We start from the raw sequence: 25,313 nt of genomic DNA on the forward strand, positions 1-25,313 counted from the left end.
GACTTCCATAAGCTTCCAGTCTTAGATGAAATCACCCCTTGGAAGGTGCCCCCCATAACTATGTAATCACTTCACGGTGTTAATTGCTTATAGCTTGTTGATGACGTGTGTTTTATTGTTGCAGGATATACACGTCTAGATTGGTATATATATATCCATATGCCCATTCACTTGTCTATGTTTTTTCATGACCCCTACCTACAACTTTTCAAGTTGTTTTCTTAAAGCTTGTAGAATGTTATTCATAGGACTTTGATGAATCGAAGATTCACATTGAGATGACAACCGTACTATGAAGAAGGGCACCAACAAAATACTTTAGTTTGAACTCCAAGAACAAACCATAAACTAAAGTCTTCAAAATTCACTTTGTAGCCACCTGAAGTTCGAGTTTTCTAAGCCCCGGTACCTCGAAGATTTTATCTCCCGCCGCTATCAAACTCCTTAGAGTTATTCATTCTCAAAGAAAAAACCAATATTGTATAGGTTGGAACCCCGTTTCATTTGTTCCAGGACCATCGATCCAATCCTCCTTAATACATATCTGTTAGCACCGACACTTCTGAGCGTAAAAGTCCCTATCGGCACTTTTGAGCCTTCTTGGTTTCCTTCTTTGTGGGTCATGTAAAGGTTCGAGACCTCCGTTGTTTTCTGATCGGAATGTTCGAGCTGTGGCTCAGCGTTTTTTTTTCACATTCTCATCTTGAGAACTGCTCTATATACTATGGTACCGCTGAGAGAATGGTTTCATTCCGTACTCCGCGGTAGTTATATTCTTGTAGAAAAAGAGCCTCCTTTATTGGTGGTAACCATTGCTTCTTTTTATCCTATACTTTAGAGTATTGTTTCCTGTTTGATTCCCGGACAATGCCCTGGCTATTGGAATATAAGTGAACTGACTTCGAAGTTCCAAACGTTTTCTTCCAGTTTTTCAGGCTAGTTACATTTTCTTGTAATTGTAAGAATTTTGGACCCTCACCCTTCTCACCGCCGGCAAGGACGGAGAGAGAGGGGAGGGGCCGGAGCGGAAGAGCAGGGGAGAGCTGGAAGAGAGAGGCAGAGAGAACGAGTTTGAGACGTCCCTTAGTAAAAAACAAGCGTTGTCAAGGTGGAGGTGATGAATGTCAAACACAAGTTTTGCAAACCTTAAGTTGATAACTTCCATTGGCTCAAGCCCGCAAATATTTTTCTCTTGCCAAAGAAAGATGGGGTAGAGGACATCAACGAGTTTACACCCATTAGCCTCATCTATGCAATAGCCAAGATAATCAAGATGCTTGCAAGTAGGCTCTCCCCCCATATGAACACCATTGTATCCAACACCCAAATTACCTTCATTAAAAGGAGAAGCATCCATGAAAATTTCATGTATGTTTGGAATCTCGCACACCGTCTGCACAGAAACAAGACCCCAACGCTCCTTTTCAAGCATGACATTAGGAAAGCTTTCGACTCGGTGCATTATGAATTCATTCTAGACATCCTTCAGAGGAAAGGCTTCCATAGTAGATTTCACGATTGGACCATTGCAATTTTACAGACCTCCGCCTCGCATGTTCTCCTCAATGGGGATTCCGGGCTCACTCATCTCCCATGGCCTTGGTCTTAAGCAGGGAGACCTGCTCTCCCCACTACTCTTTGTCATTGCCATTGACCCGCTTTAGCAGATCCTCGACTCAGCCATGAGGTTTGGTCTTCTTAATAAGATTAGAGGTCGCTGTTTTGTGGCACCTTTTAAAGAGGACATTCAAAACCTTACCCACATTCTTAAGGGATTTGGTGAGGTGACGGGACTACAAACAATTTTTCACAAGAGCTCGGTGGTGCCTATTCGGTGAAGACATGTGGACTTGGATGCCATCCTTGAAGGGCTGCCCGCCGTGCGTTCATCCTTCCCCATGAGATACGTCGGCTTCCCTCTCCCTGTTTGGCAGCTTAGGCGGGTGGATTTCCAATACATTGAGGACAAAATTGCTAAGAAACTTGTGCCTTGGGAGGGCATGCACATCAGCTTGGTGGGCCGCAGAGCGCTTGTTAAATCAGACATCACCTCTCAGGTCATCCACCACCTTATGCCACAGATTGTCCCCACACATGTCCTCAAAAGCATCATCAAGATCAAGCGTACCTTCCTTTGGGCGGGGACTGCTAAGGTGATGGGTGGCAAGTGCAAGGTAAATTGGGAAGCCATTTGCGTCCAACCCACCTTGGGGGCTTCGGTATTCTGCATCTTGACAAGTTTGGTAGAGCTCTTCGGTTGCAATGGCCTTGGTGTGACCCATCAAAGATTTGGGTGCTTTGGCAACCCTCGTGACGAGGATGACATGGCCCATTTTTTTGCGCTCACCACCACTATTGCTGGCAATGCAGAGAGGACTCCATTTTGGAACGCCCCATTGTTGAATGGTCGGAAGCCTAAAGATGAGCACCTCCTATCTACACGCCCTCAAAGCGCGAGAATTGGAAGGTCAATTTTTCCATGCACGAGGAGGCTTTGGGTTAAAGTCATTGATATGCGACATGGGCCGTCTTAGAATCATATGACGGAATTCATCGATCGTTGGTCACAACTATCGCACATCACTCTCTCCGAGGAGAGCCAAGACTCCATCACTTGGAAGCTCTCTCCTAGTAGGGACTACTCAGTAAAGTCGGCTTACAATGCTCAATTCATGGCAAAATCGTGGACTTTGTCCTTATGTAAAGGCGAGTTCGAGACCGATGCTCATCTTCTCTTCAAATGTCGCTACACCTTGAGAGTTTGGAGGTTGGTCAAAGCTTGGTTAGGTCTCCATGCTATCGACCTCTAGTCCTCTCCCTGTGGGCGACCCACCACTCTGTTCATGATTGCTGGACTCACTTGGCCACTCGTAGCAAGGCCTTAGCGACCCTCTTGATGCTCCAATTTAGAATGAGAGAAACACGACAAATCATTTTTAACATTTTGAAGAACGAGGCAAAAGTTTGGGTCGCAGCGGGGACGAAAGGTTTGAGTAACTTGATGACGGGAAAGTAACGGCTTTTGTATCATACGGGCCTTGGCCGCTTTGTAAGAGCCCTCTCTTAGAGCATCTTTACTAAAGGCGCTAAAAGTAGCCCGCGCTAGAAAAACCACTAATTTAGCGCGTAGAGGGAAAACAAAGCTCTTCAACAGGCGCTGCAAAAGCCAACATGCTGCAAAATCTATCCAGCGCACCGGGAATTTCCGCATCACATGTGCGATATTTGGTGCGCGGCGTACAACGCATTGGACAATTTAAAGACGACGCGCGAAGACCAACTGGTCTGCTCCCTCTGCTCTTCCCGCCTCGAGCTCGCAGCTGCAGCCACTCCCTGCAGCTCGCCGCCGCCGGCCGCCGCCACTCCTCTGCATGCTCGTCCCGGCACGGGGCAGAGCCGCCGCTGCCCTTCTGCTCGCCGGCTACAGCTCGCCGCCTCGAGCTCGCCGGCCGGTAGCACGTGCGGTGTTCGAAGGCGAGCGGTGCGTTCGGAGCATGCGATTCCAACGATTGCAAGCTAGCTTGGTCCAACGATTGGGGAAGCTAAGCTAGCTCGCTCGTGTTTGCGATTCCAACGACCACAGTCGCGTGCGGTGGCCGGCCGAAGATGGTTTGCAAGCGAATAAGCAATCCGCCGTCCGCCTAGTTTCGTCAAGATTCGTGCACTCTGTCAGAGTATATACTACACCTCTTATACTATCTAAATACGATTGGCACATACTGACACATCTGATCAAATACATGCATGCCATGCAGCTTTGTCAGGAGAGAGAGAGTTGGAATGGAGAGGTTGACCCGGCATGCATGATTCTCTCTCCCCAATAAATGACATGCATTTTATTTCATTCATATAATTGAATGATTGATATATTTTAAAGTGAATGTCTATTTGTGAATTTTTTTATATATTTGAAATCATGTTGACAAGACCTCTAGAATAAGATCAATGTTGGATATATTTGAACTACTTTTATTTATATATTTCAATTTTCTTTGGCATCACTTTCGTAAAACATAAGATTGTCTTGCTATTTCATAGAAGTGTTTGCTCCTGTTTTGCAAATTTCAAAATAATAATTTCAACTTTGGTAAACATTGGTTTCACTTATTTTAAGAAACATATTTTACTTGTTTTAGAAAAAAATATTTCACTCATTTGAGAAAACATATTTCACCTTTTCTGAAATTAACTATTTTTACGCATTTCATCTATTTCAAATATAGCTGCTTTCACTCATCGGAAGAAAGTGATGTCACTCATTTAAGAAAAATAATTTCACTCGGTTGAGAAAACATATCTCACTTAGTTGATAGAACATATTTTCACACATTAGAAAACACAGATTTTAGTCGTTTCAAAATACTAGTTTCACTAATTTCAGAAAGTTGATTTCAATCATTAAAAAAACTACTTTCTTTATGTTTAAAAAACCAATTTCACTCATCTGAAGAAACATATTTCACTCAATGAAGAAAATGATTTCACTCAATTGTGAAAACATATTTCTCTCAGTTGAGAAAACATATTTCGAAAGAAATATTGAAACATATTTCACTCAGCAGAAATATCAGTTTCACACATTGAAAAAGTCGTTTCACACCAAAAAGACATATTTCATTTTTTTTTCAAATAACTCCTTTCACTCATTTCAGAAAACACATTACAGTCGCTCAATTGAAATACTATATTTCAATTTGTTTCAAAAACTGATTACACTCATTACAAAAGATAGATTTCATTAGTTTCAGAAAAACACATCACAGTTACTCCATTTGAAGAAACAGTTTCAAAAACTGGAATATGAAACTCACAAAGAAAACTATATTTAGAAAAGTGGTTTCAATCATTTCAATATAAAACTGATTTCATTCATTTCAAAAGAACTGACTTCACTCATTTCATTATACTTATTTCATCCGTTACCAAAATGTTTTGAAATAATCAGTTTGACATGTTTGAACAAACTAGTTTCAGAAAACTGATTTCACTTATTTCAAAGAATATTTTCACTAGTTTCAAAATCGATTCCAATTATTTCGAATAAGTAAATTTGAAATAAGTGAAATTTAAATTTTGATATGATTGAAATAGAAAAACTTAAACTAGTTTAAATATATTCAAAATTGGCCTTGTTCTACAGATCACATGTTCAGGAATTTGAATATATAAAATATTTCAATTATTGAAAATTAGTGTGAGAGATATTGTACATCTAAAATTTTAAACAAAGAGAAAATGGATGGATTTGTGTGTGAGAGAGAGGAGAGATTCTGCATGCATGCATGCGTACGGTTCCTGTTAAAAGGTACTGCATCATTCTGACATTGATTAGACTTAAATCAGAAATACAAGAGATATTTTGCTATCAATATTTTCATATACACATACACATGGTCCCACAACTTTAGATGTGGCAGCACCTCATTGGTGACAAGATCAGCGGTAGCTCCCGGCTCCGGTAAAAAATACTTTGCGGGTTTGCAAGCTAGCTTGCTTCAACGGTTGGGGACCTAATTGTGTTCTTGTTTTGGTCTAATGGATTTATTTGTCAATGTTATAAGAAACTGTTTGTTGTAGACATATTTAGGGCGCTTTATTTTTTAGTGTGTCTGAATTGTTGCACGTTGTTCGACGCCCGTTATATTTTTATGCGTCCACTGGACTTGAATCGGCCAAGACATGCTAAAATTATTAAAATGACGCTGTAAAATTATTTTAGCGCATGGTTTTTTCGGACGCCTGTTGGAGATGCTTTTAATTAATGAATGAGCAAGTACTACTATTTTGCCTCCTCTTTCACAAATCACCGAGAAAAGAAGTAAAGGAATGATTTATAGTGCGACTAGTAGTTGCATACGTACCTCAAGGCTTCCAGGAAAACTATGGCCGTCAAGACCCCGAAATCCGAGCCGAGGTCGTTGGAGTTGGCGTAGCCGCCGAGTAGGACGACGGTGGCCCAGGTGAAGGCCAGCGTGCCCAAGGCGTCGCCAAGCCTCTCCATCAGCGCCACGAAGCGAATGAAAAGATTCAGCCCCATCTCCGGTGCCGCGGCGGCCTTGCCGGCCGGCATCTGCACGCCGTGCTCGGCGACGTTCGCCATGCTGTGCTATTACAGCAGCAGCAGCGAACAACACTCGACAGCTGCTTTGGTGGCGAGTCCAGTTCGTTCGGGGTTTTCTTGTATAAATATACCGCACACATCCTGTTTCTCTTCTGTGATTCTGTGAAAGAATAGAAAAGGACTCGACGGCAGACCATTTTGTTGGAGGGTATCTCAGAAAGAGAAAAGGCCAACCGAAGACCACAAAGTGTTTCCATCGAGACCCGCGAGCCGCATGAGACGCACAGCCACTCGAGGACGGTCGTCTTCCAAGTCGTCGCGGGAAGTGGAAAGCCAGTACGCGGTGCTTGCCGACAGACGAACGGTCGACATGACGAAGCCGGACATTGGTCAAACTTCGGCCATGAGGTCGTTTCCGGAGGTCTGCGTGGAGGAGAAAAAGATTCGCCTCCCCTCTGCAGTCTGCCGTCTGCACGCTCCTCCGACCTCGAAGGGCCAAAAAATCTAAACCTACAGATTGCAATCTACGGAGGGACGTGTCTCCACTCAGGCACTCACTAGACACTAATCCTCTCCCACCCCGTGATTCCAACTGTGCGGCAGGTGGTTCCCAATATAGTGGTCCAACCACATCATTCCGTAGATTATTTTCCATGACTTGCCCACCTCGGGTCTTCTCTAAGAAAACAAAAACAATCCATTCGCAGTCTTCGGAATTTGTCACGATGTACGAACGTGCTAATACAAGTAGAATTCGAGAGGTTGTGTTTGCAGGCTTAGCTAGGTGGATTAGTGGCGAGGAGTAATCTAGTTACCGTGGCGTACATGGTGTGGAGTTGTACATACGGGCGTGAGAAATCACACTTTTTGTAAATGACCGGTGGAGGCAGTCTTTGCCTTTCCTTCTTTAATATATGGTATGCACACTCGTGTATATTCGAGAAAAAGTAGAAGGCGCAACCGCGTGAGGTGATCCTGGAGTATGTAAGCTGCCAAGACAAGACCCTCCATGCTTCGGTAAGGCATCTCCAAGGCTGACCCATCGAATCGGACACCGCATCCGTCCGCGGATACTGATGCGGGAGCCGGCCATTTAAAACTAGCCGATACATCTATCTTCATTCTTTTCAGTCCACACGTTTAAAATGCTCGCATATCTAGTTCCAGATTAGCTAAAAATCGTTCAAATGTTCAAACACAGCAGTTCACACTTGAATATTACAATCCAATAAAGTATTTAAATTATAGTAGTTCAAACTTGAATTTAACTAACACATATGTACTAGTTGTCCTCTTTAACCGCTCATAGATGCTCAATCGAAATTTTTATTCAGTTGCTCGATACCGATTTGTTGATGCATTTGGACAAACTCATCAAATGTGGTCGGATTCTACTCTAGAAGTTCGATAGGCTCAACCATGTTCTCAAATTTAAGAGTTGCGGCAGCATCCTCACCCTCATCCTTCATGATCATGTTTTGCATAATCACACAACATGTCATCACCTCTCACAAGGTCTTCGGATCCCATTGTTTAGCACGTCCACGAACAACAACAAAACGGGCCTGCAAAACTCCAAATGCCCTTTCAACATTTTTTCTAGTTGTTTCTTGTCTTTGGGCAAAGTGAGACTTTTTTTTACAACTGGCGGTTCAGAGATAGTCTTGACAAAGATAGACCACGGAGGATAAATATCATTGATCAGATAGTAGCCCATGTTGTAGTCATGCCAATTGATAGTATAGTGACAAGGAGAAGCTTTCCCTTCAGTCTGCCTAGCAAACAATGGTGATCGTTGCAGCACATTGATGTCATTGTGAGACCTGAGCATGCCAAAGAAAGTGTGCCAAACCCAAAGAACTTGTGATGCAACCGTCTCAAGAATGATGGTGAGCTTTTTAACATGACCCTGATATTACCCTTGTAGAGCTTAGAGCAGCTCTTCCATCTCCAATGTATGTAGTCAAGAGATCCGAGCAAACCTGACCACCCTCTTACTTTTAAACATTGCCATCAATTTAGCATTCCCCTTTAAGTGTAGCTCCATCAATTTACAGGGTATACACAACTAAAATTGGCCCTTCAATTTTTTATGGGGTTTCAGAGGATGACTTTCCTATGTGGCAAGGATGTTAATTAGAAGCTATTATCGGATTTATGTATCTTGTCACTTGGATTTGCCATTACTCGTTAGTATGTTGTGGCGTGCAGCCGCACCTTCTTAATAAACTCTCAAGCATTTACATTCTTTTCTTATGAAGACAGTATGCACTGCTTTTCACCTTCTCTAGGCAATCCATGTGTTATACGATCTGTTTCATCAGTATTGTTTTTGTTTGGGAATGTCCATAAGCATTATTGGAAGGCAATTAGACAATACATTTATCAGGATATGTATATGTTTATTCTTTGTTCTAAAACACATTTCTACTTTGCGGCTGTGCATATCATCAACAAGGGAACAGGGCAGAGCCGTGTGTTCGGGTTCATCACGATGAGTACTGTTGAGCGGGCTGAGAAGGCTGTGGAGATATTCCATGGCAGTGTGAGTATATTTGATACATGACAACTTGATGGGGCTATTTTCCTATAAATTTTCTGAACTTAGTTGAGCTAGATTTCTCATGGGATGAATGGAATGATAATGAGCACCTCCCAGGATGCAACACTGCATTTGCATACCTTTCTTGTGGGATGTGGCATTGGTTTATCATTCTTAGTTAGTTTGGATATAGTACATGGCAGTGCCCTTTTTGGTTCCTGTTTGGGGAACACCAATATCTGGAGCTAGCCTAGTCGGCCTCTTGATTCTAAATTTCTAATACCTTAGTTTTACTTTACTTGCTTATTCATTCACATGGTATTTACATGAATGCCCTTTGATGCAATCCGTTTCTTGTAGTTGTTACTTAATTACTAGTTACTACCCGAGTTCACCATCCGACTTGCCTTCAATGTGGACATTTCAGGAGCTCGATGGCAGGCTTATGACTGTGAACAAGGCAGGTGCTTCTAGAACTACCCGGGCCAAAGACGGATGTTCTCCCTGTTGGTCCGGAAAATCTATGTGGGCCATCTGCCCTACAAAGTGGATGACTCCCGGTTAAAGCGGCTATTCAATAGGTATGGCAATGTGGTTGATGTTGAAGTCATCTACGACTACGGAGGAGCGGGTTGGCGCTCCCGGGGCTTCAGTTTCATCACCATGGCAACACTGGAGGAACGGACGACGCGATTTGGGACCTTGACAAACAGGTCAGTGTATGGCGTCGGTGGAAGGATGCTACATATTTATCCTGATCAAGTGTATCATGAATTGATGACGATGCAATTTTGTACTCCCTCCGTAAAGAAATGTAAGAGCGTTTTGATCACTACTTTAGTGATCTAAACACTCTTATATTTCTTTAGAGAGGGAGTACATCTGCTTTGAGTTGTGCAGATATGGAAGGGGCGTGAACTGCACGTGGAAGTTGCCAAGGAGGAGAGGCGGGGGTGGACAACACGACTAGGGTCTAGATTCAGACATGCAGGGCCCTTGCTTCCTTTTCTTTGAAAATGAGGTTGTAACTCTCGCGCAAATCAATTGATGCACACAGCCATATGACATCTTTTTTCATGATTCAGAAGAGAATGGCGTCCTAAACAATGATCATTAGGCCTGTTAGGAAAAAATATACTGTACAATCTCGTTTTCTATCAAATTGGTGGTTGTTTTCATGCCTAAAACGCTGTATTTGGAGCCGAGTGAGTATTTTGCTATCTACTCCCTCCGTCCCATAATGAAGTTTTTAGCTTGAAAAACGTTCTTATATTATAGAACGAAGGGAGTAATATCTATTCTATCTCGTGGTAAACAGAAGTTGAACATCCGAGGGCGTGAGCTAGAGGGACATCTTGACAACGCTACTACAGACTCCACAAAACGGATGATAACCCTGGCCTGTGCAATGTTATGCCTAAGCAAGCCACACAAAGCTACTATAATACTCACACAAGTGCATTTCTCATAATTTTCATCTATAGTTTGTTGGGGTTCTCGTTACCACACGAACACCCCGCAGCGAAAACTGCCAAGTGATTTTGTTTGATAGATTGACCTATCAAATGTTTCAACTCCAAAATGGAGAATTCCCTACAGATCGCCTTGGCGAATGCACTTGCTGCCACTGCCCGCCGCACCACTCTTCCCCTAAACCCTGTTGCAACATTCCCACCCCACAGCTCCTCCTCGGCAGATGTCCCCCTACCTGCCAACCCGGCACAGGAAGTTGATGCTTCACAAACAATGGCGCCGTATTGTTTTGATGATGATTGGCACTTGGTACTGTCGTATTCAATTGCTTAAGATCGCGTGGAGTGAGCAGAAATTGTATTCCAAGAACTTCAGGTCTTCAGTACATCATCACTTGACGGTGTCCTGGACTAGGGGGTACTCACCACGTCATCTTCCCGATCTGTTAGATTGGGCCGAGGACCCCCATGGCCGTATACTCATGGGCCAGTCCGGTCAGCTGCCGCATACAAGGAAGATTCTGCAAGACTTGGCGATCAAGACAAGGACTCCTCCCCCACCGCCGTATTCGGCTAGGACTCTTATTATCCTAGGCCTCTGGTGCATTATATAAACCAAGGCCAGGCTAGTCGATAGAGATACACAACAATCAAACCATAGGCTAGATTCTAGGGTTTAGCCTCTCTGATCTCGTGGTAGATCAACTCTTGTACTACCCATATCATCAATATTAATCAAGCAGGAGTAGGGTTTTACCTCCACCGAAAGGGCCCGAACCTGGGTAAAAATATCGTGTCCCTTGTCTCCTGTTACCATCTGCCTAGACGCACAGTTCGGGACCCCCTACCCGAGATCCGCCGGTTTTGACACCGACATTGGTGCTTTCATTGAGAGTTCTGTTGTGTGTTCAGCAAAAGGTCAATGGCTCGCCTGCAGATCAACTACGACTTCGGTGTCTTCGTCACCAGCTCGACTGGCCACCTTGGTTCGACCAAGGACTGCGCCCTACCTCCGATCGTCATGTTCGGATGAGGGCCTTCATCAACATCAACTCCGATCTCTATCAAGATCATGGAGGAATCGTCCAGGGAGCCCGGGGGCTCAACGTTAACATTGCCCTCAGGCGACCGTACTGTTTTTCTGGACAGCGGACTTGTGTCTGCCGCCACCGCCTCCTCAAGTGTCGTTTTAACGATCGCTTCGGTGGAATTGTGCGGAATGAGTCTATAACAACCCTGGAAAATTTCGTCGAATTCCGATGGAGGAATCTCTGGCAATCCACGATATACCGGAGCCGTGTCCAATCTGGACGAGAATCTAGACGAGTTTGGGGCGTGGTGTCCTGCTTCTAGCTCGGACATCCTTTGGAATATCCAACTGTTGATCGGCTGTGGAATTCCTATATCTACCACCCCTCAAAATTTCAGCTCGATCCGACCGTTCGAACTCCGGGAACCTTCCGATTAGTACATCACTTTTCAGATCTGTTTTATGCGCGAAAACGAATCCGACCCGAGTTTGTCTTTTTTATGAACGGGATTTCGGACATCCTTTTTGAAGGAAGTTTTGTATGGGGTATTGTGTTTTGTGAACACATCCCACTAACTTTAAAATCTTTTGAACATGATCTTCAACATCATGCTGGTGTCAAACCAGTCCGGCAATATTGCTCCACGACTGCCGACCTGCGTTAGACACGTCGTCACCTTGTTGAGCCGAGCTCAACTTCTTCGGATCATCATCTCGGCAAGCCGAACAAGAGTCCGGCATCGCGAAGGATAAATCATCATCAACATCGCCGCCCCATGGATTACACGGAGCGGGCATACCGGCATCGCCGCACGGTCGCTTCATCAAGCCGTCATCGACCACGTCACGACCTGCATCGGCAGGGCCGCACTGTTGCTTTTTCAAGCTGGTGTCCATCACGCCGACCTACTTCAACTCATCGGCTGACACCGAGGCTTCATCATGTTAGCTGGACCGGGGGCTTCGTCATCTCTTCATCAACCTACTCCGGAGACTTCGGCGTCGCTGGCCGACCAGCTCCGTCATGTTAGCTGGACCGAGGGCTTTGCCTCGGCGAGCCAACCTTTGCCAGCATCGCCATGCCGTTGCTTTATCGCCCATCAGGCGACAGGTGTGCGGATCGAGTCCCAATTTTGGGAATCACCTTTCTTTGGATTGCTACAACAAATAAGCCAGGTGCTATTAATCCTAGTATTTTTTACTTGTTTGGGTTCATTTTTCCCAACGAATTATTACTCTGGTTTGTCCATCATATGTACGCATGTCTATCAAATGGTGGCCACATTAACGAGGTCGCATGGTGGTTCGGTCAGTTTCCATACATAGTCCGGCAAACGCCGCATCCGGAACTCGAACCGACCTGTGAATTCAGGCCTTGCCATGCCTTTACCGCATCATGCCGCCGCCCTGCATGGACATTGACTTCGGCGCCAGGCCATATTTCTTTTATTACTCACTCTGCATAAATTACTTGTTATGCAACGATTTTTTTATCATTATTACTATTATCTACGGTTTGCACTATTTTTTGTGCACAGGAAAATGATCCAGCCGGACTATATCCTTTGGCGTCACCTCGCCTGGACGGGGGGCTTCATCAACACTTCATAACCCCATGACGGGGACTTCGGCATCACCTTGCCGTCCTGCATTGACCGTGCTATGTCACCACTTCGGAGTGCCGAGCTCTTTGCTCCGCCACCTCGGGACCGGCTTGGGGGATGGGACCTTGTCCCGCATCAGGCTCGGACCGCGTCATCAATACCGAACACATTAACCAGCTAAGTTGCCTTCATGCTCAAAGTTTTAAATTTTTAGCTTGTGTTCGGCTCGACCAAGCATTATACTTTTTTGAAAAAAAAGTTGCTTGTAAAAATTTCCTTGTCCAAACTTTGTTTGTGACGCACAAATTCAAATACCCCGTTTACTTGGGGGCTTCCTTCATGAAGCTTTTTCCTCTTGCATATGATTATACTTGTACGGGTTCGTTCCTTGTTCGTGTATTACGCCACAATATGCACCATATTGACTTAAGCGATTTGCAAGTTGGGTTGCCTGGCTCCTGTGCTTACCCCTACGTTCCCGATTGTTCGGCTAGGGAGTAAAGGGAGCACCTCTGCGATTGTCACGATCGGGTCACCCGAGCCGGACCTCAGACTGGGTGAAGCCGAAAGCTAGCGCTCTTATTGTTTTTAATCATGGTCGGCACACAACGGAACTCATGAGTACAAAAAATCTATTGCACAAAGTCTCATAGTAATAATGAGCACCGAAGAAAGGTATCGGTGGGGGTACTATTTTCTTCGAAGATGCTTCTTACACTTTGTTAGTAATATAGCATAAGTTCCCTAAGCGCGCTTTGTCTGTTACAGCCTTATGGCCTGATTGCCTGGTTATCGGAAACACCGTCGATATTCTCGACAGGTGGAGTACATAACACTTTTCGGCCCTTGCCGAAGAGGGAGAAGCCGACGGTCGGTTAAGACGCGTACAAAGTTCGGGTGAACATAGATATGATACAAGTACTTCGGTACATACAATCATTCTTTTACCCAAGTCACTGGGGGCTCTCATGTTTATCTGAGCCGTTTTTTAATAAGTGTTTCTCTTCTTAGTCGTTGCAAAGTTTTTATTATTATTTATCACTCCTTTTTTTGACACAAGTGTGCGGTCACTAGCCGGGGAGCCTAATTTCTCTCTCAAAGCCGCTAGAGTTTAGTTTGCTAAACTGACCTAGTAAGAAGTACTCCGCCTTAGGGATAGGAGGTTGAAACCGTAGGCTGACCCGCTTGAAGTTTTGAGATAGGATGTGTCATGTTAAAGAACGACAGAAGAACATTTTTTTTTCTAAAGTCCAATTTTCGGATTGGCACCGAACACTTGATCTAGTTCGGACATTAACCTTCTGAATAAGTTTTTTGGCTTTTCGAGCCCACGACACTTTTTAACTATTTGTGTGTTTTCAGCACAAGTCTCGCAGTGCAACGCCGGACACCTTTAGAGATTCGGCAAAAACATTCTTGGATATTGCTCTATATGCATCGGTTTCGAATGGTGTCTTCGGTCAATAGTTCGGTTGCCCGGCTCCTGCGCTTGCCCCCTACGTTCCGCTTTGTTCGGCTAGGTGTGCAAAGGGAGAACCACTGCGATTATGCTTCTAGCTCACATGTTAAGCACCTTAGTGGAGAAAGTCGAAAACTGGCTGTCACAATAAGCGTAAACTGGTCAGCGATCCGATGACGGTGTTAAACGACGGGCCATTCATAACAATGGCCGAAGTTTTTACGGCTTGACCTTGACTGTCACCGAACACTACCGGGGGCTATTAACTGGCCTCCCAAACTAAATCCTCGATATTTTGCTCTTACATTGGAGCTGAGGTTTCATGATCATGCTTAGCATGACAACCCAAAGAAAGGAACCGATAGCGGGACTATTTTCTTTGGAAGACATTTCTTCTGTTAAACAACAATATAATCTCTCTGCGTACCTTTGTTTATAAAACCGTATGGCCAGATTGCCTTGTTTGTCGTAAATCTTTGCCCTTATAAAGGCTTTATAAAATCGGACAAACACTCCTCGGCTACTGGCCGAGGAGGTTGAAGCCGATGGTCGGTCAACAAAGTTTTGTACAATGCGGATCCGAGCATTAGTGACATAAAATACTTGGATATATAGAGTCATTACACATAATTTGTGATTTTACTATGGATATCGATCCTTAATTCGGCCTCCCGTGCCCGCATTAAGGCTCGGGGGCTACTGGGCTTCGGGCTTATTATTTACAAATATTAAAGGGGCACATCGATCCCCTGATCTGGTGTTGCCACCCGACCAGTGTCTCGGGGGCTACTGCATTGCCTGTCCAGTGTAGAAAATTTTAAGTGTAATACAGTCTCCGAGGAGATTTTGATCCTCAGGTTGGTCGGCCGCACCCAACCTGAGTCTTGAGGACTGAGCGCGTCGCTTTTTGTGTCCCGAAGTATTCTGCCGAGCTAGGACTTGATCCTCAGACCGATTTTGCAAATCAACCTGAGTCTCAGCAGCTACGGGGATCAGCGGTCTTATGTCATCCTTCATGTGCATCTCGGGTTTTAGACCGATACCCACCTTGAGGGCTACTGGCTATGTATCTCGGCAGAGAATAAATTGCACCAATCAAAAATATTGACAAAAATCGGCCCACATTCGGGGTGGTGCACCACCTCGGAAGCAGTCCGGCATAAAGCTCGGGCGCTAGTGTCTGGCTCCATAGAGGACGTTTCCGGCATTAAGATCGGCTAAACTCCTTCAAACTCCTTTGAACCAAGGTGATTTACGACACCTCGGATACAGTCCGGCGTTGGAGCTCGGATACATAGTCCGGCGTTAGAGCCGGGAAGCAGTCCGGCATTGGTGCTCGGCTGCAAAAGATACCTCGAATGCAGTCCGGCGTTGGAGCTCGGACGCAAGAGGACATTGCCGCCCGGGAACAACTTCAAACTCGAGGTGTGGCATAAAAATAACAAGGCATTGATAAAGGCCGGAAACTTAAAGGGGCTCCTCGGATACCCGACGTGTAAACTCGTCGAATGCATTTCGGCGATCCTCAAGATCGAAGATAAGAAGATTTGTTGAACCAGTCAAGACCGACGACTGAAGATGAAGAACGGCTCGGAAGAATCGAGGAGCGTCCCTAAACTTGAAGACCGGTTCAGGGGGCTACTGACGGTATCCTGGACTAGGGGGTACTCACCACGTCATCTCCCCGATCTGTTAGATTGGGCCGAGGACCCCCATGGCCGTATACTCATGGGCCAGTCCGGTCAGCTGCCGCATACAAGGGAGATTCCGCAAGACTTGGCGATCAAGACAAGGACTCCTCCCCCACCAGCGTATTCGGCTAGGACTCTTGTTATCCTAGGCCTCTGGTGCATTATATAAACCAAGTCCAGGCTAGTTGATAGAGATACACAATAATCATACCATAGGCTAGATTCTAGGGTTTAGCCTCTCTGATCTCGTGGTAGATCAACTCTTGTACTACCCATATCATCAATATTAATCAAGCAGGAGTAGGGTTTTAACTCCACCGAGAGGGCCCGAACCTGGGTAAAAACATCGTGTCCCTTGTCTCCTGTTATCATCCGCCTAGACGCACAGTTCGGGACCCCCTACCCGAGATCCGCCGGTTTTGACACCGACACCACCTGTCTAGTGTTCTTCCATCAAAGCTTGAAAGTTGAAGCCACACGGATGAACGTCTATGAATCTGACAAAGAAGCGCGTGCAGATTTTGAATGGACAGCATTAAAATGGGACGCGTGGGCTTACGCGTGCGTAGAGGGGCCCAAACGGCTCGGCACATACGGCTCCTCCCCTGTTCGGCCTTACCCCTAAAAAAACCCTTCAAAAAAAAGAAAAAGAAAGACGCATAATTGTATGGGGCTTCCTCCTCCTCGCAGATTTTTCTTCGAAGCGGGGGCCGGCAGCGACGGCGACGGCGATGGCGATGAGCCGGACGCGGCGCACCTCCGGCTCTCCGACAGGGATACGAATTGCTCGGCGGTGTGGAGTCCCAGCTTTGAACCCCTTCTAATTCGACAGCTGCACTCGCCCTCTCGCCTCCGGCTAACAATCCCCTTTTTGTCTCTGATTGATCTCCGTCCTGAGGCTGAGTGGTGCCGGAGATCCGGGCTCTGACGACCCTGGAAGTCGCCTGGCGGTAACACTTCTCAAATCGGGTTATGCATTGTAGACTGTTCAGTTCGTCAATTGGTGGTTCTATGAGATGGGTACTCTGTAGTGTTTAGTTAATGGCCAATTTCTGATCTAGGAAGCAGAAATTTTCTGGTTTCGAGTAAACCACAAATTTTAGCATGCTATACTAAATGGTGCCTTCTTAGTTTAAAATCGTTTAGGCCATGTTCGGTTGACAGGGTTGTGGAGGGGTTTTGACAGGGATTGAGGTGGATTAAATCCTCTACAAGTCAAATCCCCCCCAAATCCTCTCCAATCCTCTTAGGGCAGGGTGTAACCGAACAAAGCCTTATGGTAAGACCCCTCGCATATCGCATCCATGATTAAGACCTTGCTTGGTTGTAGTGGAAGTGTGGAACTAATCCACCTAGGGATTAGGTTGATCCCTTCTTGCCATCCAATCCCTGCATACTGATCCCCTCTCTGTAGATCTCGTTTAGTTCTCCTAAACCCAGGAGCAGCAATGGAGATGAGCAACCGCAGGGCCTTGGCAACTCAAGGGGAAGAGAGGGAGCAGCCTCGCCACGCGTGGATCCGTTCTACGGATTAGAGGCGATTCTTTTGCTCCCCGTGGATTGGAGGAGATCGACGTGGTTTGGGCCGGGAATTCCCCCACCATGGCCCAAACCAAGCACGTCAACTGGGATCCATGGGGAACAGTTCCCCATCGGAATGAACCACGTGGATCGGGCTGCGATCCCAGACGATCCATGTGGATTGCATCCTAACCAAACAAGGCCTAAAGTGGATGGTTCTTGGTCTTTTAAAAAGATCAGTGCCAGTTAATGAGTGTTTAGGATCTGGACTGAAGTCGTTGCCTCGTGAGTAATCAATCACCAAACCATTTACTAGTGCAAAACAACACCCGTTATAACGCCTAAAATTTTAAATACTATACTATGAGTTGGTGTTGAAGCCTCACACCTTGAGCACAACTACCATGACATTTCATATTTAATCACAAATCAGATTCATCATCTTTCATATGTCCAACAGGAGAGAGGCCTTTTGGAGGCCGGGCTACCTGTAGGCCGTTATCTATACCATACGATTGTAGTGTTGCGATGTGTGCTGCTTGTTTTTCCCACGTGTATACATAGCGTGTCAGGTGAGAATACATCTGTGCCATGGGCTGCTTGCGCTATCTGTGTACATCGGCCTCAGTTCGGCTAGGTGGTGCAGCACATGTGCCTCGTGGGCTGAATGTTACAGGCCAGTGGGGGGCTGGTGGTTCATTAAATGGGATTGATGGACCCATGTGATGTTACATATTTTCCTAAAAAACAATTAGGTTTCCTGGATGCAAAAGTTTTTTTTAGGGGAGTTTCCTGGCTGCAAGTGCAATGTACAGGCTTGTCTCACTTTAGACCAAGTCATCGCCTTCCTTCCGCGGACAGGGCAAGGGGGGCGGTGCGCCATGGATGGGATGGAGTTCTTGGAGGAGGGCGATTCAGGGTAATGTATCAGTCAGATCTGGCACTTTTTTTTTGAAGACGTAGATCTGGCACTTTTTGTTCTGCTTTTGATGTTGGAATAATAGAGCCTAGAGGGTGTTTGTGATTGGTACGTAGCATTTTTCGGTATGATTCCCCTAGCACAAAATGGATCTAACACTGTGTTCTATTGGATTGTGTTTGCAGTCTCGTTCTCGATTGGATGCGGGGTCTATCTTAGGGGGAGGGGTTAAACGAGTGGGATCGGTAGTGGCTTCCATTCTCGGGGCTACATGCAGATGGTGAAGATTGGATTTCTTCCGATTCAAAAGACGCGTGTAGGGGAACTGAACCTGAGGGAGGAGGACGGCACCCTGAGGAGACAGTCGTGAAAGAGGAGATTAACAACTCATTCAACGGTGCAAGCAGGTGGTGGCCGATTCGGACGAGACGTCCCCTAAAAATATGAGAGGTTCAGCAGCCAAAGAAGTTGGCGCAGAAGACAGTTGGCAGAAGGGGTGGGCTTCTCGAAATCACCAGGCTCCTGCTGGATGAGAAGTTGGTTAACTTTGTGATCTGTGCCGTGATTTGTTATCTCTGTATAAAATGGTAGCTCATGATGCAGTAGCGTCCATTCATTCGAAGCTTAGGGGCTAGTTAGGAGTTAGGACATCTATAGCAGTGCCTGCTTCCGTTTTCTGATTCAACATCAAACAAAATGTGTGATTCAACAAAAAAGGTGTCCATGTTAAACTCTGGAGAATTAGGATTGATAAGGCAGGAGATGAGAGGGAGAACAATCCCAGCATTGTGTTAAGCTTCAGTTCGTGCTTATGCTGGAAAGAAGGCGGATAATGTTGTTAGTACGGCAGTGGGGACTAGCTTCGATTTCGTAGAAGAAGGACACGAGTTTTACAGCCTATACTCTTGGGAGATCGGCTTTGGTGTCTGGTACGCAAAGAGCCGACTCAATGTCCATCGGATAAAGTGCATGCAGGAGATCATGTGTGCTTGCGCGGTGAGCTGAACTGAAACTGGCTAATGAGTCTTTTCTTAAGTGATGACCTCCATTACACATGATTTTTTTTATGGCTGTGCTAAAAACTTAAAATGTGATAATACTGACTGATTCGAACATCATTTGCAGGGTAAACCGCTTCAGTCGATACATCGTGGCTGCACTGCTATGATGATGCGGCTATTGAGATCAGAATATAATGGATGTTACGTGTGCAAACACAGGTCAGATACTCTGCACCTACTGTGCCTGGAAACTGTAAAACTAGGGGATAGTAAATTGGAGGCATACTCTCTGGCTATGGAAAAATTAAGAGATGTCAAAGCTGCACTGGAGCCTGTTGCTGCCGTGTTCGAGGGTTTGGGATTGTCGGACAGTGAGATGGCAGCTGATTCTGTAGGGTCTGGGATAGGTCATAAGAAGAATTTTGTTATGACAGACTCGGCACATAGTGGTTCCCATTGTCTCGACGGCTTTGCAGCTTGGTCCAGGAAATGGCCAGTGGGGGGACCTGCCACCGGCCGCGACGAAGCACCCTATGAACAACCCCACTGAGAGGTCCAGGTTTTGTTCTATCTACAGGTTTTACATGTCCACAAAGGTGTGATGCCAAAAGCACCTAGAAAGTCTCCTTGCTGCTCGAAATGTCATTTGAGAGGACACAAGAGGAAGACCTGCAGCAATTCTCCCAAGAATGACGTGCCTGAATGATAAGAGAGGCTTATTGAGATGTTTACTGCCATGATGCTTTCAGCAGTCTCAGTCAATCTGCGGTCGTTGATCACTTGTAGCTCTGCCTAGATTTGCATCTGATGAACATGTATAACTTCGGTGTCTAGTTCGACGTGTAAGTGCCTAAAAGAAATTTGGTGTGTGTTGTCTGTGTAAACGAGAATAATGCGGTGGAGTTGTGACAGAAAGACATGTGGCTGCTTGTATTCTGCATATGGAAAAGCTGTTTTACTTTGATGTTATGCAGGCTACTGCTTCCAACTGGCTGAGTTTTTTCCTGGTATCCAGTTTATGCGTGCGTGTGTTTAGATTAAGCTAGGGGAACAGAACAAGTATCTATTCTCTAATTGATTCGCAATGGAAAAAAGAACAAGTGGTCTCAACGTTTCGGTTGTTGACCGGTTCAAGTCTGTAATCTGCTCTCCAGTTCTGCCTCTGGAACACAAGGGGAACGGTGATGGCACTTGTGCCCGTGATGCGGGACAGACTCGTCTACATGGGATGCCACTGTTCATTAAAGTAGAATACGGTCCTGTGTAAATGGCTCGATGCAAAAATACAGAGGAGGAATACGTGGCTGGCGCTAATCTGGACAGAAACAGACGCGTGTGATACCGGCCTCCAGGTAGCTCGGCCACCAAATGGCATTTTCGGTCCAACAGCCATTATTTAAGTTGCGCTCATCGTGGCATACCACTATGGTGAGCAAATGGGAAGTCCCAGTATACACCAGTAGTACGATATCTTTTAAATACATGTTCAGGTGACACTGATGATGGCTCATAACTACTCATGGCCCATCAATTCTTTTGCTCTAGCCACAAGCACGGATAGAGTTATGCTGTGCTCCATGATTCCTGCATCACCCAAGAAGAACCTGTAGTTTTCAGCCCTTGAAGGTGTACGCTCTACCCTTACCAGTGCTTCCATCATCTGGCATTCGTTGAAACAGTTAACGTAGACTGGATTGTGTTCCATCATGTATATGGCATGTTGCACGACAACCCTCCTGATTCCTAGACAATGAGCACTGGGTACCATATTTGAGTTAAGTGCACTGACAAGCCTCTTTATAAACATTTCCTTAATCCGATTATGCTCTAGCCCTCGCACAAATTCTTCTGGAATGACATTACATATTTGTGAACTAAGGCCAACAAGGACCTCTAGCTCTCTCCCTTCTGCATCCATTATTCCTTCCAGCACCTGTAGTGGAAATAGGCAATAAACCATGATTAAACTTCAGTAATTATGGCCTTTTTGGTTAAGTGGTAATTCATGATCCTGCCATCTATTTATTAATTGTGTTTTGTACAGCCGGAGATATTCTTTTAAGTCGCAGTGTCAAAATTAGTCAACTGCACGACATAAACTTTAAAAGGCTATGAACACCAGAGGAGACATGCAAATGCGTGTGCATGCAGAAAAAAGAAGTCCAGAATTTAAAGAAAAAAAGGTGTATGCTAATCTTCCACGCGTAGGAACATATGTTAACATTAAGTTACAATATTAACCTCTTATATCGCACTTATAGCTTAAACTGGCACGGCTCACCACTTGCAAAATGCAGGAGACTTCGTTCAGGTCCGAGTTGCCAAGCTGCAGTCGAGCATGCACACACATACTCTGCAACAGGCTTGATGCAATGTACCTGTACTTGTCACTGCGGATCATAACAGCGAGTTCCTTGATGAACACATCCCCTGGTTCTGCTAACATAAGCAAACAGTTATTGGCACTCTCCATTGCCAGTAGTGCTAGTGCTTGCCCAGCGATCATTCGTAGCTGTTAGAAATATAATTAAGTTTAAGTTAGAGATAAAGAGATAGAGATAGAATTAGTTTAAACCACATGTAACTTGTCTTGTACTCCAAGTCTCTACCCTTCTTGTACTCTTATATATACCCTACACAAGGGTCAGATCAATACAACAACAATATTCATCCATCTCATATTTTTCACATGGTATCAGAGCGGTTTGTCTCACGACGCCGATCCTAGGAACCTTCCACCACACTTCCGCAGCGCGCCGCCCGCGGGGAGATTAATCTCCTCTCCCCGGGGGCGCGGCACCCGGTCGAGCAAAGATCAGATCGGTTCCACTAGATAGATCCAATTTTCGAAATTCCTTAGATTTATTTCTTTTAGCCACCAAATAAATCCGACTATCCTCGATTCCATAACTCATGAGAACTGCAGAAGAAATCGGCGAAGAAAACGGCGCCTTCGGCGCCCCTCCCACTCCAGCGCGCAGCTGACGGCACGCGCGAGACAATAGCCGACGGCGCGGCTCCGAAGGGATGGCGCTGGGCAAAAGCAGATCTACTGCGCGAGACAGGGAGATCTGGGGAGCAGCGGCGGCGATTCGACACGTCCAGCTGCATCGACCTGGGTCTCCACCACGCATGATGGATACATGCGGAACCCCGCGCATGGAGGCGACGCCTCTGGCATGTGCGGCATGCTCCTCCCTCGCCGGTTCACGCGGACTCCATCGCCCCGGAAGCCGTGGCTGCAAACTCCATCGCCACACCACTGATGCGTCTCCGCCAGCGTCACGCACGGCGGCACGGGCATCGACTTCAGGCTAGGGACTCCTCGTACATGCACGGGCGCCGTTCCGGCGCGCAGGCCTGCATCAAGCGGCTACTCTCACGATCTGCATCGGCATTCCGGGCAACCACGCATCATCAGCAACTTCTTCCCGCGAGCACCAAGCACAACTTCATCGCCAAGCGCCGGCAACTTCATCGACTCCATAGCCCATGCACGCATCGAGCCGCAAGAACATGGCCGTTTCACATGCATACGTGCGTGGCAACACTCGCCATGATGAACATGGGTACGTGCATGGCATGAGCCGTGGAACCCAGCCACGACCCTTCTGCAGCGTCGACCGGCAACGCCGGCCACGCGCCGCTGTGCTCCGCGGGTAGGGGCTTCGACATCACATTGACGTACACAGCGGCGCTGGACTACGGAAACACATGTGGCTGCTTCGATCCGGGCGTACACTGATCGTAGCTACATCAACTTCCACTGTTCGGGACTACGCCAACAGCGATCTTCACCGACTGGCAAACTACACCGAGCGAGATTCCGCACCGATTCCGCACCACGTACACGGCGGACCGTCTACACCGAGCCGATGCAGCGAACGTGCATCAAGCCACCGATCTGCAACTACCGACACCTCCCTGAGCCGAACTACATCAAGTTGTACGACTACGCCGGGCCACGGGTCACATACTTCTTCAGCACGGCATTGACATCGACACTTCGTCGCCGCGAAGGGACGCCTTGCGACATCATCGTCGACACGCCACTGCAACACCATTGCCGACACATCACCGCCAAGGTCGTCATCAACGTGGTCTTCATCACCATAATCATCAACACACTGCCGCCGCCTTGTCCACAAGATGGACACCTAGCGTCCTCTGACAGACTTTTCTGCAAGATGCGACCTCGACGACAGCAATGACCGCGTCATGATGACGGCATCGACCGCGTCATCCACGACGGCATGACTGCATCGACACGGCGTCACTACAGTGACGACCCCACACGGCCACATGGTTCTGGCAAAACCGATGTGTGCTCGATGGGCTTCCTGCGGTTTTGGCAAAACCGGCGGACTCATCGCCGACGGCACCCTCCGACATCCGCAAGGTGCATCGTCGTCCACGTCTGCAGCCCCGTCATAGCGCATTTTTTTGCGCCTCCGGCTTTGTGCGGTTTCATCATCCACGACGACCACACCATCGACCACGGCTACATCACCCTGACCGGCTACCTCGACATCGACCACACGGCTACGTCTACAGCAACTCATCGGCAACAACTCCAGTCAACAGCGTCCGCGTCGTCACTAGCGTCCACCCACTCCCGCTGTGACTGCGGGAGGGAATAGAGGAGAAGGCATGAAGGCACCAGAAGGGGACGCAGTCACCGCCCTAGGTGCCAACCCATCAGAGACGCAGTTGATGATGGCGCAACGGAGAAGACGACGAAAGCGCAAGACTTCAAATTCAGTCGTACTCGTCCGCTTCACTCCCGCTACGACTGAGGGGGAATGTTAGAAATATAATTAAGTTTAAGTTAGAGATAAAGAGATAGAGATAGAATTAGTTTAAACCACATGTAACTTGTCTTGTACTCCAAGTCTCTACCCCTCTTGTATTCCTATATATACCCTACACAAGGGTCAGATCAATACAACAACAATATTCATCCATCTCATATTTTCCACAGTAGCAACTGATCTGTTTCTGTACTTGAGGGTGCACTTCGGCTGAGAAATGCATCCATCAACCTGCTAATGATCATTGGGATGTGCCCGATCTCCTTCACATTTCCCCCCATAGCAAGGTTTCTAATGAGTTGCGCTGTGAACTCCCTAAGTTCTTGGCTGCTCCCATTGTTATCCAATATTTCTGCAAGGTTGCTCAAAAGGAAGGGATGTTCTGTAATCATCTGACACATAGTTACACCAAATTTCCCTTTAGTACTTGCAAGTCTTGTCAGCAGCTTCAGTGATGAACATTTCAACAACGTCTGGTGTGTCTCATTGATATTTGTCAAGTCGGTTCTTTTGCTTGTGAACTCTACAATCTTAGAGATGACGCCAGTTGATCTGCTGATTTCTATACAGTTCTCTATATCAAAGCTAGCAAGCTTGTCAAGAATTAACATGCCTTGTACAGGGAGGAGATCTTGGTCGGTCGATGGCTCCTCCTCTGGAACAGACCAGTATTTTGTAATCCATCTCCAGCATCTTGGTATATGGGTGTTTTGTTCATCCATGTTAATTGTCTCTCTCGGAATCAAACAGTATAGTGCCATCTGTTTCAACCATTTAAGTTTTGGGGAGGTCTGTTTGTTCCTGCCAACTTGCTGAATCAGGTTATCTTGTTTTGGCTCAGGGCTACCAATGTCCAAAAGAGGATCCTTTATATTTTGTCCGTGAACAATGTCCAAAAGTGAGGCTATGAACTGTATTGCCCCAGGGATAGAGACAACTCGGAGGTTATCAGCGAGCTCGACCATGACATTCGTGGCAAATGATCTAATATCTTTATCCTGTTCACTTGTCCAGCCCAACATGTCTATCAAGCAGGTCACAGTCTTCGTGTAAGTGGTGAGCTCCAATATAGCATTACTCTTTAGTGACTCCTTTTTCAGAAAACTGTGCAATATCTTAAGCCCATAGAGTTGCATCTTGCGTGAGTCTAACTTTAAAGAATCCATAGCAAATATGACGAGGCTGGTCTTCTCTTGGGCAAG

At 46.3% G+C, this 25,313-nt stretch overlaps 3 protein-coding genes across 3 annotated transcripts in view; 1 reads left to right on the forward strand and 2 right to left on the reverse strand.

The window, feature by feature from the left end:
• The window catches only part of LOC119367422, a 12,129-nt gene extending 6,068 nt beyond the window's left edge, over positions 1-6,061 (reverse strand). Inside the window, exon 1 of the mRNA XM_037632939.1 lies at positions 5,862-6,061. Coding sequence (XP_037488836.1) covers positions 5,862-6,037 — 176 coding nt within the window. The 5' untranslated portion in view covers positions 6,038-6,061. The remainder of the gene's footprint in view (positions 1-5,861) is intronic.
• Positions 6,062-19,196: 13,135 nt separating this feature from the next.
• LOC119367423 lies at positions 19,197-19,984 on the forward strand. Its single transcript, XM_037632940.1, has 2 exons — positions 19,197-19,295; positions 19,425-19,984. Exons 1-2 carry the CDS (start codon positions 19,269-19,271, stop codon positions 19,848-19,850), a joined length of 453 nt encoding a protein of 150 aa, XP_037488837.1. The 5' UTR covers positions 19,197-19,268; the 3' UTR covers positions 19,851-19,984.
• Positions 19,985-20,813: 829 nt separating this feature from the next.
• LOC119360703 lies at positions 20,814-24,864 on the reverse strand. Its single transcript, XM_037626229.1, has 4 exons — positions 24,289-24,864; positions 23,201-23,204; positions 21,582-21,812; positions 20,814-21,233 (listed from the first exon to the last, which is right to left on the reverse strand). Exons 1-4 carry the CDS (start codon positions 24,831-24,833, stop codon positions 20,814-20,816), a joined length of 1,200 nt encoding a protein of 399 aa, XP_037482126.1. The 5' UTR covers positions 24,834-24,864.
• Between the last annotated feature and the right edge of the window lie 449 nt (positions 24,865-25,313).

This window comes from Triticum dicoccoides, chromosome 2B (genome assembly GCF_002162155.2).
Source record: "Triticum dicoccoides isolate Atlit2015 ecotype Zavitan chromosome 2B, WEW_v2.0, whole genome shotgun sequence".
Taxonomy (NCBI): Eukaryota; Viridiplantae; Streptophyta; class Magnoliopsida; order Poales; family Poaceae; genus Triticum; species Triticum dicoccoides.

Excerpts from the sequence above, each read along its gene's own strand:
- LOC119367423 (XM_037632940.1), top strand. The coding sequence starts at position 19,269 with ATGCAGGAGATCATGTGTGCTTGCGCG. Across the intron at positions 19,296-19,424 it reads AGATCATGTGTGCTTGCGCG|GGTAAACCGCTTCAGTCGAT; the intron begins GTGAGCTGAACT and ends CATCATTTGCAG.
- LOC119360703 (XM_037626229.1), bottom strand. The coding sequence starts at position 24,833 with ATGGATGAACAAAACACCCATATACCAAGATGCTGGAGATGGATTACA. Across the intron at positions 21,234-21,581 it reads TCTCCTGCATTTTGCAAGTG|GTGCTGGAAGGAATAATGGA; the intron begins GTGAGCCGTGCC and ends TTTCCACTACAG.